The 17,508-nt window shown below is 44.1% G+C and overlaps 1 protein-coding gene across 3 annotated transcripts in view; it reads right to left on the reverse strand.

The window, feature by feature from the left end:
• The window catches only part of LOC111867112 (orexin receptor type 1-like), a 266,602-nt gene that overhangs the window by 41,745 nt on the left and 207,349 nt on the right, over positions 1–17,508 (reverse strand). For all 3 annotated transcript variants that reach the window (XM_033752545.1, XM_023856643.2, XM_023856642.2), the window contains one exon: positions 9,930–10,193. In XM_033752545.1, the coding sequence (XP_033608436.1) occupies positions 9,930–10,193 (264 nt within the window). The remainder of the gene's footprint in view (positions 1–9,929; positions 10,194–17,508) is intronic.

The following is a 17,508-nucleotide window of genomic DNA, read 5'->3' on the forward strand; positions in this document are numbered from 1 at the left end:
CTGATGACGCTGCTTCCGGCATCAGTTTTTGGTGTCTCTCTTCGTCTGATGCCTACCCTTTGACCTGTCCAGCAAGGGAGGCCCTGCCAGTAGCTACGCTACCGCTGGTATAGCTCTCAGGGTCCTTGGCATACTCAAACCCCCTCACCACGATAAGGTGGAGACACCAACGAGGGAGCCAAATCATATACTGAAAATTTTTCTAGTAGTAGGCCTTACCACCGGCATTAGCATTTTGCCCATACAATGTGTTCATATGATTCCACAATAACAGAAAATTTCCCCTACAACAGGTCAGACGGTTGGTCTTTGTAATTGAGACGCGGTGTGTTTTCTGTACCTTTAAAGATACAGCTAAATTTGTCCTCTCGCTTAATTAAACACCACAATCCCGTGTGGAGGCGGCGTCGAATACCTCAAGCGAAGCCCTGCGGGTCGTAGGCGACGAAAAGGGAACCCAGTGCCTGGGGCTCTAATGGGGCCAAGTCCAAGTCACATTGCGACTGAAGGTCAGTCAGTCAGTAAGTCCTGATGACCAGATATTTATTACTGTCTGGCATTTACGGTCTTCTTTGTGTGGGGGCGACCTCTCTGACGAGAGGACGAGTCTGTCTTTGTACATGCTGCTGGCTCTTGCCAGTGCAATCTTTCTCGGGTCTGAGTCACTTGGGACTCGCGATAATATTTTACTGTCTCAGATTTGAGACTTCCCTTTTCGTCGCATCCTACGACTCGCAGGGTCACGGTGGAGGTATTCGACCCCACCTCCACGCAGGGGGTCTGCTAATGGGGCCATCCTGTGCCTGGGGATATAAATACGGAGGCCTAGCCTCGAATCTGAGACAGCAAAATGTGGTCCTGAGTCCAGCGGACTCGGACCTGAGAATGACTGCCCTGACGAGGGCCAGCAACAATTGTAAACGACAGACCCGTCCTCTCTGCCGAGAGAATGTTACATAAGGACTATAATCGCAAGTGTTCAGTTGGAAAATAAAATTACTGGTCGTGAGTCTCAAGGGTTTTCTACAAGATGAAATAATTTGGTGCTGAACCGTCAGTCGTAAAGTAACTCTGACTCGGAGTAAGCACCACACCATTAGGATGCAGGGGGGAGTGGCGGTATAACTCTACCATTCTTGACGTCAGAAACGGATGGAGGTGTGTGTTCAGCTTAACGTCCCGATCGCTCCCCCCCCCCCCCCCCCCCACCNAGCGGTCTAAGGCATGTACTGTCTTCGCTTGCTCGGAAACCGGGATCGTGGGTTCGAATCCCACTCAGGGCATGGATGTTTAGTTTGTGTGTGTGCGTTTTTCTGTGTTTGAGTACAGGTAGTGGCCTTGCGACGAGCTAATCACCCGCCCAAGGAGTCCTACCGAATGTGTAAGATCTAGAAAAACCGAAGTGAACGGAGAAGTTCATGGAGGTAGGCCCAGGCCCACTGGAGTTGTAGTGCCAAGGGAAGAAGAGGAAGAAAACTTAATTTTAAAATGTGGAACGCATGAAAGCCCCTGCCCAACTTCCTGCTTTTCATTGTGAAGTCCAGTTCGAAAAGCTTTGCCTTGTTCGTGCCCAATCTCCAGTATACTCCTGACCACGGCCTTCCGAACCGGAAATTTCTCTCTTCATCCCGTACAATGTAACGTCTTTCATTCCGCCCCCTCCTCCCCACTCGATCCCCTCTTCGTTAGGCTGCAGTGCTCCGGAGATATTTGTGTGCCGTTTACTAGGAAGGAAAACAAAAACAAGAACAAAAGTACCCTAGTCCAAACGAAACGGAGCTTCATACGTTCGAACGCGCTGAGTTCGTAGTTTCGGGGCCGCAAATGCTGCTTCCTATTCGAAAGATCACGGATTCGAGTATACAAGTCAGGAAACTGGGGACACTGTGTTTCGTGTTTCTCACGGTGTTCTCATGTCCTGGGCAGAGCCATAACGCAGGCGCTATCCTCATGTGTGTGTTAACAGATAGCCAGACATGTAGACAGACGTTGCAAGGACCTGGCTATGTGACTCCCCTGTTCTTCGTATCTCCTTGTAGAAAGAAGGAAGGAGAACAATATCAGCGCTGGAAAGCAGGTGCTAGCACTATTGTTGTCGCCCCCCCCCACACACCCGACCCCTTTAACGATCATCTGGCCTGGAAATCCATGGCAATCACTGGAGATAAACACACGGGCTACCGAAGCGAGTGGCGGGATTTCAAACATCTGCAGCCGAAGGAGGAAAAGAGATAATTTACTTTCAGTGTAATCGTAAACTGAAACAGCTCGCCGACACAAGATGCGCGCGCATCCCGTCTTCACTGGTGACTGCAGAGGCGTCTGGAGATGTCGGCTAACATTGTGTGTCGTCATCTGGGTCAGGGGGCCTCCCAGAGGACATTTAAAACATGAACAGGACAGTCCTAAGTGAAAGTAATAACAAAAGAAAAATTGGCATTGTGAGATCACAATGCTGTATCTGCCTGTGAATGACCCCCTATCAACTTCTGAATGTCTGGACCAAACTTCATGAAACTTGGTATATGTCATGGCACCTGAGCCCATCTCAGCGGCGTAGCTCATCAAACCCTCCCATCTGTCTGTGTGTTCTTATATCGTTGTCAGGCAACGGATCGGTAAAAATATAACCGCGCCAACGAATACAAAAGCAACAATAGAAGAATTGTCGGAAACTTCTTTTTTCTATGCGGGTTGTCTTATCAAAGGAAGGTAGGCGATTGGTTCTTCCCAGAATTTCCTGTTCATTGATGAGGACTTCATTAAAGGAAATTCATTCCTAGACATGCCGGAAAATTATGCTTTTCCGCAGCCCAACAACAGCAACAACAAACGCATATTCTTCAACTGGACTGTCCGCCTTTTCATTTTGTTCACTGTCCGCTATGTTCTGACGTGAATTCCCCAGGTGGTTGGATAGGAAGCGGAGGAGCGACTGCGTGGGTCCCACCCTCACCTGATCTTACTGCTTTGCGGCGATGTGTATAGCCGAAGGGTAGTACGCGGGGCGAGCTGCGAAAACTGCAGATGTTACAGGGGAACGCTGGGTGGCACGCAGATGGCGCTCACTGTCAAGTGCTTCGTTCGTTCGATCCCGGGTCTATTCAAATGGGATTTGTGGTGGACAAAGTGGCGCTGGGGCGGGTTTTCTCCGAGTACTTCGGCTTCCCCTGCCAATCTTCATTCCACCAAGTTCTCCATCATCATAATCACCCGGGGTAGGTACAATAGGCCAATCAGTGGCCGCCGTGCCGAGTGGACCCAGCTGGACTCCAGCCCCCACTAGTCTAGCGAACCTAAATATTATAGGGCAGACGAAATTACACGTCTAATGGATTCACTGTCCCATATCTTGTCATGAAACATCTTCCAGTAACTCTGAACCATCTCATGATCACTGGCCCATATAATATGGTGACATTAACATCCGACACTAGACTGGGAGGGGGGCAGGACGTTGTGTTTCTCTGCGAACATAAACACTCGTAAGTTGCTAGTTGCTGCTATGTGGTACGTAGGTCAAATGGTTCGGAGTAAGAAGTTTTGATCAAGAAATAGAGGGAAAGAATGTTTAATGGCATTGTATAAACTACTACGTTTCTCGACGTTATCCATCGTCCTGTTTTTGTTTAGGAACTGTCGTGTTTTTATTGAGAGCACAACGTGTTGGAGACTGGATTCCATCTCCGAGATAGGGACTACCTCTATCGATTGGGCACAACTTAGTAGGTTCCACCTGAAGACGGAGACAGTATCCAGCCTCCGAAACTTTGTATCAAATTTTGAGATCTTTTAACTGTAGAGATTGATCGAAATACGTGATAGGCGACCATAATTTGGATGAGAGGCATGTAAATTTGAACCTTTCTTTCCTAAATTTATCTGAATCATTTGTAGAGATTCAGTTCACACTGCAAAGGCCAGCCGGTTTGTTCTGAGATTCACATGAGGCACATAAATACAGTACGTGGGCGAAATTCTGACATTTCTAACGTTAAAGCTGATGGTACACACAGCTGCTACTGTGCTTTAGAGCGTTAAAACTGTGTTGCAGTACTTTTCAACCGGGACACAGTCGCAATCCGCGTGCGAGAGCTCCTCAAGTTCAGCAGCTGCGGTGAGTGCAGGCCTAAATCTCTCGGAGCTCAATTCTTGGAGGGGGGGGGATCCGACGTACACGGCTTAAGGTTTCTTTATGATGCTGTGTGAAGTTACCTCAGAATGATTACGACAAGAGAGAAATCTCTGCAGCCTATGTTCACGTACCATAAACCTCATTCATCTTGAGGTTTTGAAGTGGATGGCCGGACTCAAATCCACTTGAGGTCGTGTGTGATATGTGGCACTGGGTAAGTTACCTCAGAATACTTCATTTTCCCCTGCCAATTTACCTTCCAAAGACTGATCCACATTCATTTACACACACACACACACACACATATATATATATACACACGAGTATATATCCCTCTTAAATAGAACTTATTTTCTAGTCACTCTTCTTCCTCGCTACATGTTTCGACTGTATACTGCCATCATCAGGTGTCGTCAGTGTTCCTAAATTTGTTGGACGATATGTCACAATTACGTATCGCGTGTGAACGCGATATTTCCTAATTAAATGAACCTTAATTATAATTAATTAACATTTGCTAGGATTTATTCGCGCGCTGCATGCTCTCTGCGGCGTGGGTATTGTGCGTGCTACTTGTGCAGTTCACGAGGATGTCGATGTAGTGGAACCATCAGTTTTGTCATGTGTGCACCACTGGCTGCCATGTCTGCCATGTCTGTGTAGACATTATGCAACTTGGCGTTCGCATGCGATACGAATTGTGACCTACAGTGCAACAATTTTAGCAAGATGGGCCGTATATGGCCGAAACATGTATTGAGAAAGGCTGCCTAGAGAATAAGCTGCATTTATGCAAGAAGATGCGTAAGTACGACATTATGCTGCATATTTACTGCTCACCGTATCATGGATGCTTCGTTAAATAAGAAATATGAACAAGAGAGATCGACATGTCATGTAAGTTGATCCTTGGCTGTCATTCGAAATGGGTGCCTTCCCTTCACTTAATTACTTGCGTGGCTCACGGATTCCTTTACAAGCAACTACGTGTAATTACTCATAATTTGGAAAGTTACAAACTGAACAAAAGGCAGTTACAAAAGTAGGTACACGTTGTAGCAGGAATGCAGTTACGCAACTTACTGCCATTACGGATCCCTGTGCCCACGAAACCTCAGTTCTGTTCATCACTTCAAACCAAGGTTCTTAAGATCTGACCGGTCATCTACTCAAGCGTTTCCTGAAGAATTCTTTTCCCTGAGGCTTCCTAACCGAAAATTCTCCCAGTAAGTACAATGTGTAGCATTAAGTGGCAAGATGGTGGAGGAATAATGAATTGAAAAGGATTTGGATGGTGCAGGTAGCAGTAGTAGTCTAATGACATCTGCTTGGAACGACCGAGGGAAATCACGAAGAATAACAGTCTGTTCTGCCCGACATCCGAATCGGACACCTTGTCAGTACCGTTGGAGACCACGTGCTCGGTGCATGTGCTAAATTTGTATGTCCATCTCACCGGTCTCGATCAGTAATCCTCAAACGGTACATGATCGCAGCGACTGGGTAAGAACCCCCATTCCGTGCCTGTTCACATTATTCCTTCATCTACTTGGGCAACTGGTATCACAAGTTCACTCCTTTAAGGTCCAAATATTCCCCTCAGCACCCCGCTCAGCCTGCGCTCTTCCCTTGATGGGACAGACCTGGCTTCAAACCAGTACCTGAGAACAGGTGATGTTCTTGTGCAAAATTCGGTTGTTCTTCTTCGAGATCCTATCGTCAGTCTGTCTGTCCATACCTATGACATCTGACGTAATATAATACAGTAAAACATGTCTTAAACGGAATCTCAAGGGTCCAGAACGTTTTTCCGCTTATGGACAACGTGAATTATTTTCTGGTCTTTCTGGACCTCAGAATCGTGCAATAAACTTTCAAGTTATTGTGTCTATGTTTCTATTGTTTTTCAGTAGAGACATGGTTTATAAAATGTTTGTGGAAACTAATCGTTATGCAGAAAAAATTATAAATTCCAGATGGAGAATTTTTACTTTCAGATCTTTTGAAAGACAATGGGCATCAGTTACAGAAAATGAATTTCATATTGTTTTTTGTATTTACTAATGGGGATCATTCGAAATGCCACTCTTTGGGCGTGATTTTCAAGAACGAGAATTCTGCCAGGATTTGGTGATGTGATATCGAGAGACAGGCTCCAATTAATACTGACATTCTTACATTCTGAAGACAATATTAACAAAGCAAATTACGAAAGCCCTGCATAACTTTACAAAATGTTTCCTCTCCTATCACATTTGAAGGGTAACAGTCAGAACATTCAGTCGACGAACCGTTTACATTATGGAAGGGACGCTTGTCTTTCAGACACTTGCAAGACTAAATAAAAGTACAATATTTAAACCCAAACTTTACATTCTTCATGTTTCAGCTTTAAAGTCTTCCTTTCTTGGGTTTACGTCATTTTTGTAAATAATTACTTTTTTAGGACGAAAATATCAAAATGTCACACTGCTGTACAGAGTCTAAATCTACTTTATTTTCTCAATACACAGTTAATTTTTCGCTTTAAAATTCAATTTTTTTATTTCACAGCAGTGTTAGTTAAACTTGCACATTTTGGATGAGGATATTTAAATATCCTCCACTCTCACAGTAAGGCTGCTTACCAAAGAGCTACTGACATCACGGCTTTCCGAGATGTAATATATTTTTTTTTCATTGGCGCTACAGCCCTCATTTTAGGCCCAGGCCTACCTCCATGAAACTCTGCGTTTCACTTCGGTTTACTGGATCTTAGACATGGGGTAGGACTCCTTGGGCGAGTGATCAGCTGGTCGCAAGGCCTCTACCTGTACACAAACACAGAAAAACGCACACAAACATCCATGTCCTGAGTGGGATTCGAACCCACGCTCCCGGCTTCCGAGCAAGCGAAGACAGTGCATGCCTTAGACCGCTCGGCTACAATGACCGGCTGTAATCACTTTTAGTCTGGTGCAATTCTACACGCGTTTCGGAGGAACGCGTTGCCTCCATCTCAGAGGCCGTAGGATACGCCAAGAAAGCCTCCAGCTTATTTCTGCTTCTGCCTGCTTAGGACTACTGTTCGGCCCTGAAGATGGAGGCAAAACGTTCCCCCACAACCTCTATCAGACTACTCGCGTCACATCCAAGAAGAAATAAAGAAAACAGGAAACTTCTGCACGGAGCTGAAGTTCTGACGACTTTGCTCTGATAGCGCCTCTAGAGTTTCGAACCAGCCCTGTGATTCTCTCGAAACCCGAGAAACCTACGAACCGAATAATCAGGACTGCGAGTAACTGTTCCCTTATAATAAACACGCTTAATAAACGCAATTAAATTCAGATTAAACTATTCCCTCTTAGTTTACACTCACGCTAACCAGAAGTGGAAGTATCGGTCAGTATTACAGCTTCATTGATTCCTGCTATTACAACTTCTAAACGAAAATTAATTAACAATGTGACGTTTCCAGACAACGGTTTGGTAAACATGTTCCCGCGGAAGCGTACGCGCACAACAATAAGACGTCCATTGCTAGGTAACGGATCAGCAAACACGCCTTCTCATCAGTAAAGAGATTGTGTTTTCTGCGTAGGCCGTGCCGAGGGGTTTTAAAGGGACAAAGTAGTCAGAAGTTGACAGAGTTCAGTTGAAGAGACGCAATATAGTGAAACAAGAGACAACTCGCTCGTTCGTGATCTAGAACGTAACTTATATTCAGGCAACTTGTTAGCTCTCGATAGTTCGTTGCAGTGGCAATCCGAAATCCATAGTGACAGAGATAAACCCCACGCTCACAACCACTTCTATATAAACTAAGCCCTGTATTTATATACGTGCGGACATATAAATTTAGGCAGGACGAAATTTTGTTTATTTGCTGTCGAGGATGAGACACTTTCGTAATCCCTGGATATAATGTGGGATGAACAAGTTCGGAAATGCATGCATAGCATTTCGTATGTCATACTACCACGAAAATCCTAAACTTGCGGAGGTGTATCGGACATAAAATGTTTCATTTTCTCTCGAACGATTTTTCGAAACGTTTTTGTTGCAATGCGCAAAAGCGCATGCTCGTCTCCATGTGGAGTTCTCGTTATTTTCTTCTGATTAAAAATGGTCGAATTTTTGGCAAATATGAATAGAACTCCCCACACAAATTCTGGTTGAAACAAGTTCAGCTCCTCTTAACTTGTTTCTTAGGTCAGACGGACGGACGGACGAACGAACTTAGTAAAAACAATAGGTGCTCCACAGTATTTCGAACGCATCTAAAAATTTAGTTCCTACGTCACAGAAAAGATGGTGAATGCGCGAACAGTTTTGTTGCGAGGAAGACAAGCGACGTGTTACTGTTACTTTGCCTCTGGCTTCACAAGTTTCAGATACATCTACAAAGCGTAGACACACAAATGATTTTAAAACCTCCACTACAAATAACAACCGATTATTTGTTTAGGGAAATTATTGCTTTTTGTTAGGTTTAAACACAAAGACACTGTGTGGCAACTTGCAGATTTTCTGTACGTTAAAAACGATGCAATACAGTATCGATATGGTGTTGACATCTCTAGGGAAGATTCCCTTGCGTCACAACAATCTGTGATCAGCAGTACCAACATGACAGCTGAGCGAACTTGTGAGGTGGAAGCATCGCTATCGTAATTGAATTAGGTGTTTACATTATATAGGAAACATATTGTGGCGTATTTGCTCAAAGCAAGAATTATGGATGCAGAGAAACAGCCATTGCTAGTTAATGCCCCGTTCAAACACGTAGCAGAGGAACGCGTCACGTACAGTGTGACGTCATGCAACAATAGAATGAGTGCTGCAAGCTGCGTTGTCTGTGGTTCCGCGCCGCGTTTGTTGCTATGCAACTGTTCGGTAAACATCTCTGCAGCAGTGAATCAGTGGACCGCCCCGAGGCTGTATAACGAGGATCTCACGCAGCTAGAATTAGAATTGAGCCGAGTTCTGTGGGTGGCAGCTGCAGCAGAGAAGTGAGCAAGTTCGGCAATCGAAGGTGATTGAGAAGAAATGGCTGTGCTGCAGTTACAGTGAGACTGGTACGGGTGAGAGTGTAATATGTGCGTCACAGTGAACTGTGGACATAGTGATAGCGCTACAATCAATTGTGGTTGTGAGTTGACTGGATAAGGTGTCAATAAATGGAATCATCCGATCGAAAACCCGTCTATAAGTCACGCGCACCACCCTTCAAGTGACAGGCTTTCAGGATGCGGCGAATGCGCGAGGATGACAAGCGACGTGTCACGCTTAGCATGCCTCCACAAAGCGTAGATGCATAAATGGTTTTAAAGCCTGCATTACTCCTTTGGAGCCCTAAATCACACTACACCAACACGCTGTGTTTCGTTTACTATGACCAACCAGTCAGTGCCGTTGAAGAAGACGGTCGCTGATAACCGTGAGAATAATATCAAATACATGAATACATTTTGTGGATAAAGTACAAAGTTCTTTTAATTTTACTGGATGATCGTGAGTAATGAAATCTGAAATGATGCAGAAGGAAGTTGTCGTGGTCTGATTTGAGGTATTGCGCAAGGAATTCCCTTGCGGTACTGAAGAAAACCACAAACAACCTCAGTCACAATAGTTTGTCGGTATTTTGACTGAGAACCGAACTGGGCATCTCCCGAAACGTCACTGCTTGCTTGATCCGTCTTGCCGACGACGCGTTGTGGTGACCACTGTGCTTTGGAAAGCTTAGCGAATGAGCTATATATAGGTTACAGTTTGTAAGAGTGTGGCCTCAGTTTTCAAGGAATGGCTGGCTTACCGTTGTTGCAAGTGGAGGTCCCATAATAATTCATTGTTTCCGTGTGTCCTGGAATGTTGTCGGAACGCCACAGCACCCTCACTATCTGACAGTACGCCACTGACATGAATATGAGCGGCACGGTGTATAACAACACCGTCTTCATCACGTGGAAAGTCGTCTCCGAGCGGTCGGACCATGACGGCACGCACTGCGTGAAGAAGTGCGTTTCGATGCGTAGCTCCTTCCTGGGCTGCGTCTGCAGCACCATGAGTTCCGGGACGTCTGAAACAGAATGCGAAGTTCATGTTGTGCCCTTCAGTCCACGTGCTCCGGCTGAACAGATCTTCATAACGCTCTGTATACAGAGTGTAGGCATGAAGTCAGTTACTGTTTACCTAAATAAGATATAAAAGTTTTGTCCGTGGTATATCGTATTAATTACAATTATTGAGCTGCTTTTGATCTTAATAATGTTACATTTTAGCGTCCTGTTGCACTGATTTAAGTCCATGATTTATTTCAACCGTCTTCCAGTGCATACACTCATCTATCTCCTCCTCTCACTCGCACTACATGTTTCGGCACAAATGTGCCATCTTCAGGTGCTTATTTAATTTACGCTAAACTAGTTCATTGCGTGCCTTGTCTTCATATTAAAATAACTAAAATATATATTTATCATATATANGAAGATGGCACATTTGTGCCGAAACATGTAGTGCGAGTGAGAGGAGGAGATAGATGAGTGTATGCACTGGAAGACGGTTGAAATAAATCATGGTGCTTTTGATGGCTTTGCTTTAGGCATCGAATCACTCTAGCGCAACACAGAACTGAACTTTTCGCACTGAGAACCTTTCGTCAACTGTATCTTTGTCTGTAGGGTCAGAGACGAGAAACTGAAGACAGACGGAGTTCTACTGAGCAACAGTATGTCATAAAAAGCGAGGGATTCGACTATAAATATTTTGTAACTAGGCAAATTGCTTTGCACGAACTTGGAAAGGACCGCAGTGTGAGTGACCACTGTGGTACCCTGCTACCAGCTTAAAATGTTTTATGATATGTAATATCAGGACTTTCCGCAAAACGAATGGAAAGGACGGGACAGGATTATAACTTATTATTGCACACTGTGGTAGCAGGCATTTGGGGTGCAGCTGCAGCCCGCCTTTGTAGAGGCAGGTAAAGAGAAAGAACACTTACTTGCATATTATTCACACTTCTGAAAATATATGAAGGAAAATTCCCTAAAATGGCTAAAATGATAAAAATACCCTTACAAGTAAAAAAAAATGTACCGAAAAAAATGACGGAAAAGACCATAAATGACCTATAAACGTAACATTTCTGTAACCAGCAGCTCATCTCCGGGATTTATATATTTACATGCATCGAATAAGACACATAAAAAAAGACGTGTCATCAAAATCCGGGCCGTGCTTACCGCTCGCTACAGATGGCAGGCCGTCCATTTCGCCCTTCATCGTGAACATTTGTTCGCCTATTCTGAATATTCTGCACCTTTGTCCTAAAGTTCATTCAGTCAGTACATTTTGGGCATGAGACGCTAGTAATTCACATGCTTCTTCAGCACGGATGTCTTCAGCATGATAGCTGCAGATAGCAGTGCGAATTTCGCAGCTGGTGCGATCATCAGTCGCATGGCACAGCGTGACCCACTCTGCAGAGACAAGAACAAACACTGGGTGGCCAGTTATGGGATGGTTTACATGGCAATGAATTATGTGTCGCTGTCTCGAATGCCGCGAACTCTCCCCCGCTCCTACATTGCTTGCCCGAAAGAGACGGATCAGCCCTCGAATAAGGAGGTCCGGATAAGGCTCGGGAGCAAGCACAACGCTGCTGGTAGCATAGCCGGCAGCAGCCTGCCCGCAGAGTAATGGCGATTTCTGCGAATATTCAATGTGATTCTAATCTCTGACAAAGTGGCGTGGCATTGCCCACCACATCAGAGGATGTGGTGTGGCTCAGCAGTTCCTAACTTTATGTGAGGAATTCAGACGATTTTTTGTCGTATTTGGTTTCATAATATGTTCTTACAGAAATTGCATTTCTTTCGTCTCCGAGAACAACTCAAATGTCAATGTTCATTCTTTAAGCAAATTCTGCTTTACGGACTGTCCTTAAATCTTCGATTCGTTTTGCATTCTCCAAATTCCTAACTTTAATTAAAATTCATCAGTATTTTTGGATTTATGAGAAGGTAAAATATTTAAACCATCTGTGGGATCGAATTTAATGTTAAGACTACGTTATGGGATGCAACTTTGTGTGGTTGGCAGAAGTTTGCGGACACTTCGGGAAAACGTAATGCCTCCATCTTCAGAATCTAAGCGTAAGTTACGCAAGCAATCAGCAAGAAACAAGCAGATCGGAGTTCTGCAAGGGGGGGCAGTACGTTCTCCAATACGTCAGTAAATATATACCAGGCTATGCGGTGTCACATGCCACAAAAAGTGCTGTCGATAAGTCACAATTGCTAGAATCTCAAGTTTAATGACTTCATGTGTACATTTTTTGAGAGTTAACGCTATTAAGTCTGATTTTAGTAAATTAGACAAGAGGGTCTGAAAAGGGGTGAGTGTATGCACTTGAGGGACATTTGTAGCCCAAGAGACACAGCAGGTATATCTGTGAGACAAATGCCTCATTGGACTCGATAAGGTGTGTTACTAATAGCAGCAATATCACTGGCTACGTGAACCTCGAAGAAGAAATTTGGGTACAAACCAAGGACGTTTAGCTGTTCCCGCCTTCACTTCGTCTGCCCGTAACGTAATCTCACGAGGCACCGGTTCCTAAAGCATAAAAGTGTTCTCAGTAGAACACAATGCACGAATTTAATGTTCGTCTTCCACTGTAAGTCTGCTGATAAATACGTGTAATAACGTTTTATTGGCTCTTCAGATCCTTTGAAATGAGAAACTATAGCCCTTGTATTGCTTAGTGGCTTCTGATAATAGAAGTTTCGGCGTTCTCCCTTAACAAGTGCATTATCTGTCTGTGATTGCAAAGGCGTGTTCTACTGCATTTCAAACCGAAGCTTCTCTGAGAACCTGCTGAACCACAGTTCGCGCGGGAAATACGAGCTGATGAAAATGTCATCAGACCTACTGAAAAAGTACAGCGTATGGAAACTGGCATAGATATTTAAGTACTTTGGTTTTTTTTTTCGTATTTTTATCAGAATTTTATTTATTTGCTGCAAGAGCACCCCGATTAACAATAATTTCCCGTTTCTCAAATTTGAGGTTTCCACGCGATGACTGTTAACATCAGGCCACTAACAGGAGAAACATTTACGTAGCGAAATCAGGTTCTGGTATAAGAATATTGGCCTTTCTTCGGTTCGAGTAGCGAGCCGTACAAGGAAAGAGGCAAGTACAAAGCAACAAGCCCCCCTTCCCCTTTTGGGATGACCTTGCCTTCTATACAAAACTGAATTTATAGGCTCCATTCTGAAATTGAGCGAGCATTGTCAAAGGCGAGCGGGAAGTGGAGGGGCAACATTAGCGCTGTAGCTGTACGTGGCAGATGGAAGAAACTCATGGCCATTTGAAAATGGTGGAGTCGGCAGTCTGAGGTAGTGAATGAACAAACGCTCGAAATGTGGAGAGTTACGGACGCTTTGCATCGTGCCATATCAAACAAGCTTCAAACTGGCGGGAGTGATCTTTATTTTCAGATCACAGTGATCATGTAACTTGCAATGATTTGTCGTTCGTCTCCCTTCAAAGGGTTAATTACACGCAGGGCAGGCCAGAGCGTGTGTACAAGGGGCACAGCAAGCTGAATTATTTCTCTCATTCCGTTATCTCTCAGTGATATCGTCTCTCTTCGCGTTCTTCGTCGTCCATGTTCATTGTCTCACTTTTCTGCACTACATGAGCTGTGGGCGCACTGTCACATGTTTCAGAAAATAAACAGTCCATTGCTGATGTTGATTCTGCTCTTGAACTATTGCATCTGGTGGATATGGGCGCTGTTTCCGACACTCCGCCACCACATTTAGAGTTCAGGGCAGTACGATGAACACTAGCTCACTTGCACCATGAAGATGATTGAAATATATATCTCCGAAACATCATGAACATTGCGTTCCACGAAATAATCTTATGGTTGCCGAATTCAGGAGGATGAAATGAATGGGGCATGTAGCACGCAAGAGAGTGCTGAGAAATGCATTTAACCAAAGGGATACATGAAAGGAAAGAACAAGCTTCGAGACCAAGGTGTAGATGGGAGGACAATACTCAAATGTATCTTAAGGGTGTGAGAGTTTGGGTTAGACACTTGTTGCTCAACACAGTTCAGGACGGTCCCCGCAAGTCACGATCTCTAGTAGTTCTGTGTTCATACCAATTTTCTCGAAAGTTTCAGACGGAGAACATGCGCGCCAACATTATGACGATTTGTGTTGTGCTCTTAAAGACGGACGTAAAACTTCAATCCGCACCAAAGTGCAGAAAATTTGCACGTGCGTTTTCTGTATCTCGGCTTGCTGAATGTCGCAGTTGTTCTGAATAGTTTGCGTGCAAGTAGTAAGTACAGTTTTGGCTAAAATGGGCACTGCGGATACAGTGTCTCCTACGGCCACTGTTGGATGTTATATATATATAGGAATTAGGTTGACCGTCAACACAACAGATATACTCGCTTTTAATGTTCTACAATAGGCTTTCTATTCCTGCTACATGTTTCGGCCGTACAAGACCCTCATCAGGCAGTTATATGTAGGAGTACGTACAGTTACTGGACTACTGACACGGATCCATATCAGTGCAACGTGTCGTGTTGTGTAATAACACATAACATTTGCCTCAAGTTTGTAAGTATTACAATTAAAATAGAACATACAAAATGAGATAAAAGATAGAATATAAAAACTGAAATATACACACAATACATCAAGGTATATTGATGTAAGTGTTGAATATAACAGGGAAATATTAAAAAACTATTAAAAACACTTAAAAATATTTTTAAAATATTTAAAACTACTTGGTATAAGAGGTAATAAAATGTGCATGCCAACTTAATTCTAAGGTTCCAGTGCTACAGTGTAGAATTGTGCATGTTACGTCATTGTAGTTCTTTGTTGTTAGAAGCTTTCTACGCAGTAAGCCCGGTCGTGGAGACCCCAAACAAGTTTTTATGATGCACGGGTTGTTAATATGTGGTACATTAATTGTGCATATTTCACAATATGTGTCGTTATGTACACTAATCAGTCTACATCGAACCAATGCACATGTAAAAGACACCCAACATATATACACGCCTAGACAAAATGCATACATCATATTTTACGATCATATATCCGGAAAACACAACGGGATGCAACCAATGAAGACAGTACTGCTTTTCCAAAGTCACCTACACCTCATTAATTGTAGGAGATACAAAATTTGTGAGCTTGGTATGGTCTCCAGTTACATAACATACACGTCAAATTTCAACAAAATCCATCCGAGTAAAAACATTTGGGTTAGGAGGCGGACAGGCCAATCGGCCAGACACGATCTCCATGCACATCGAGCAAAGCGCTTGTATTGGGTTGTAGCGTCATTTCGTTTTCCAGATAGATAACTTTCGGATGAACCTGCTGCTAAGTTCTTCAATTTTACAGCAATAAGAACGGAGGTTCAGTCAGGTATGTTCTGAATTAAGGGGCACCCTGTCGATGTCACTAACAGTTCGGCGCCAGTGCCACTCTGCACACGCGCCGTGCTAATGCGATTATGAACCTGGTTCTAATAATAAAAGGTTTCGCTTTATAATCACATTTGTGTCAATGGACTACTCTTCTTTACTGATAAAAATGGTGGCCTCAGTGTGGAGTGATGCGCGAAGAAGTGTAACAGGCCAACAGCGTTCCTGCCTGTCATCACTTTACATTCATTTCCGCATGCTACTTTGTATCTTCATGATTACATTCCAGCCCTTTGAAGCATTAAGGTCATTTAGTAAATAGCGTTTCAAAGTTCAGTTCCGACCTCACAGAAAACACTACGTCCCCGTGAACAAAACCAATCGGTTTAATGGTGTTTGGTGCAGGAATTGGGGGGAACCTTGTGGTCTGTGCTGCCCTCACAGAGGAGGCAGTTCCGCCCAGTGGCTGAGAACTGTCTTCAAGAGGCTTTCAACATAAATGAGCAGGAATAAGGAAGAGGATGGAAGCATGTGGATGCAATAGAAAAGGAAGAAGGAAAGGAAACAAAGGCACGAAAGGGATAAAGGGAAGGAAGAGACGAAATAAAGTATTGCCCACGAGAGATTAAACCTCCGTATGCGCTAAAGATGACGGAAAGGTGACGGGATTTCTGAGATTCTTGGCAAGCTTGCATATGGAGAGGGCATCTCTGTGGTGGCGCTTACAGCTCGATATTATACGAGGTGCAATCGGAAAGTTCCCGAACTAGGTAACAAGAAATTCTAGCTTAAATTACTCAATATTGGCTGCCATCTCCTTCAAAATAGTCTCCTTGGGAACGTACACAGCGGTCCCATTGCTTTTTTTCACGCTTCAAAAGCCCCGTTGAAGTCATTCTCATCAAAGCTGTCGAGTGCCGCTTGCGGTTCCGTTTGGATGTCAGACTCTGTTTCAAAACGTCGTCCTTTCAGTCTCACTTTCAGTTTGGGAAACAAAGCGAAATCACAGGGGGCTAAGTCCGGGGAGTTGAGTGAATGGGGAACGATAACGTTGTTGTTAGTCACAAACTCTGTGGTTTTCAGGGAGGTGTGGGTGAGCTAGTTGTTGTGATGAAGGAGCCAGTTGTGGGTGCGCTAAAGTTCCTGGCTTTTACGCCGCACAATTTCTCTCAAGCGTCTGAAAACGTCACAGTAAAGTCAGAGTTGACCGTAGTGTTAGGAGTGATTGGTGGGCCCTTCCACTGTGAGGAATGTTGCTTTGTTTCTGGATCATAAACGTAAATCCAGCTTTCATCGCTCATTATGATTCTAGAGATGCGAGTGAAAGTTGGGTCCTCGTTAACCTACTCTCGTTGCTCAAGACACGTTTACGCGACGCTGCTCTTGATCATTTGTCAAGAATAGGGGAGCAATCCTCGCGGTAATGTGGCGCATGTTCAAATTGTCTGTTAATATCTCATGGAAAACTCCATAACTGATCCTAGCGGTGTCTGCGAGCTCATGGATATTTTGGCAATGGCCTTCGTGGACGAGTTCTCGTTTTTCTTAATATTTACTGTGGATTTGCTGGTGCTTGGTCGCCCTGAACGTTCGTCAACTTCAGCTGACATTCGACCGGCTTCGAAACCTGAATGTAATTCAGAAATCGCTGACCGACTGAAAGAATGTTCTCCAAAAGCCTCACGAAGCATTTCAAGGGTTTCTGTAGCGGATTTACCGAGCTTCACACAAAACTTCATGAAAACACATTGCTAGATTTTGCCGTCCATTGCAGACAGAACGAAACACGAAGTAGAAAAAGCACTCGTGTAAAAGCAATGTGTGTTCACAGCGCAGTGTTACGTGGCAGCCTGATGCAATAGGCTTGCAGAAGTGTGACCTTGGCCTCCCCTCTCATCTTCTTTCACCGAGGCAGTTGTAA

The sequence above is a fragment of the Cryptotermes secundus genome, unplaced genomic scaffold, assembly GCF_002891405.2.
Source record: "Cryptotermes secundus unplaced genomic scaffold, Csec_1.0 scaffold291, whole genome shotgun sequence".
Lineage (NCBI taxonomy): Eukaryota > Metazoa > Arthropoda > Insecta > Blattodea > Kalotermitidae > Cryptotermes > Cryptotermes secundus.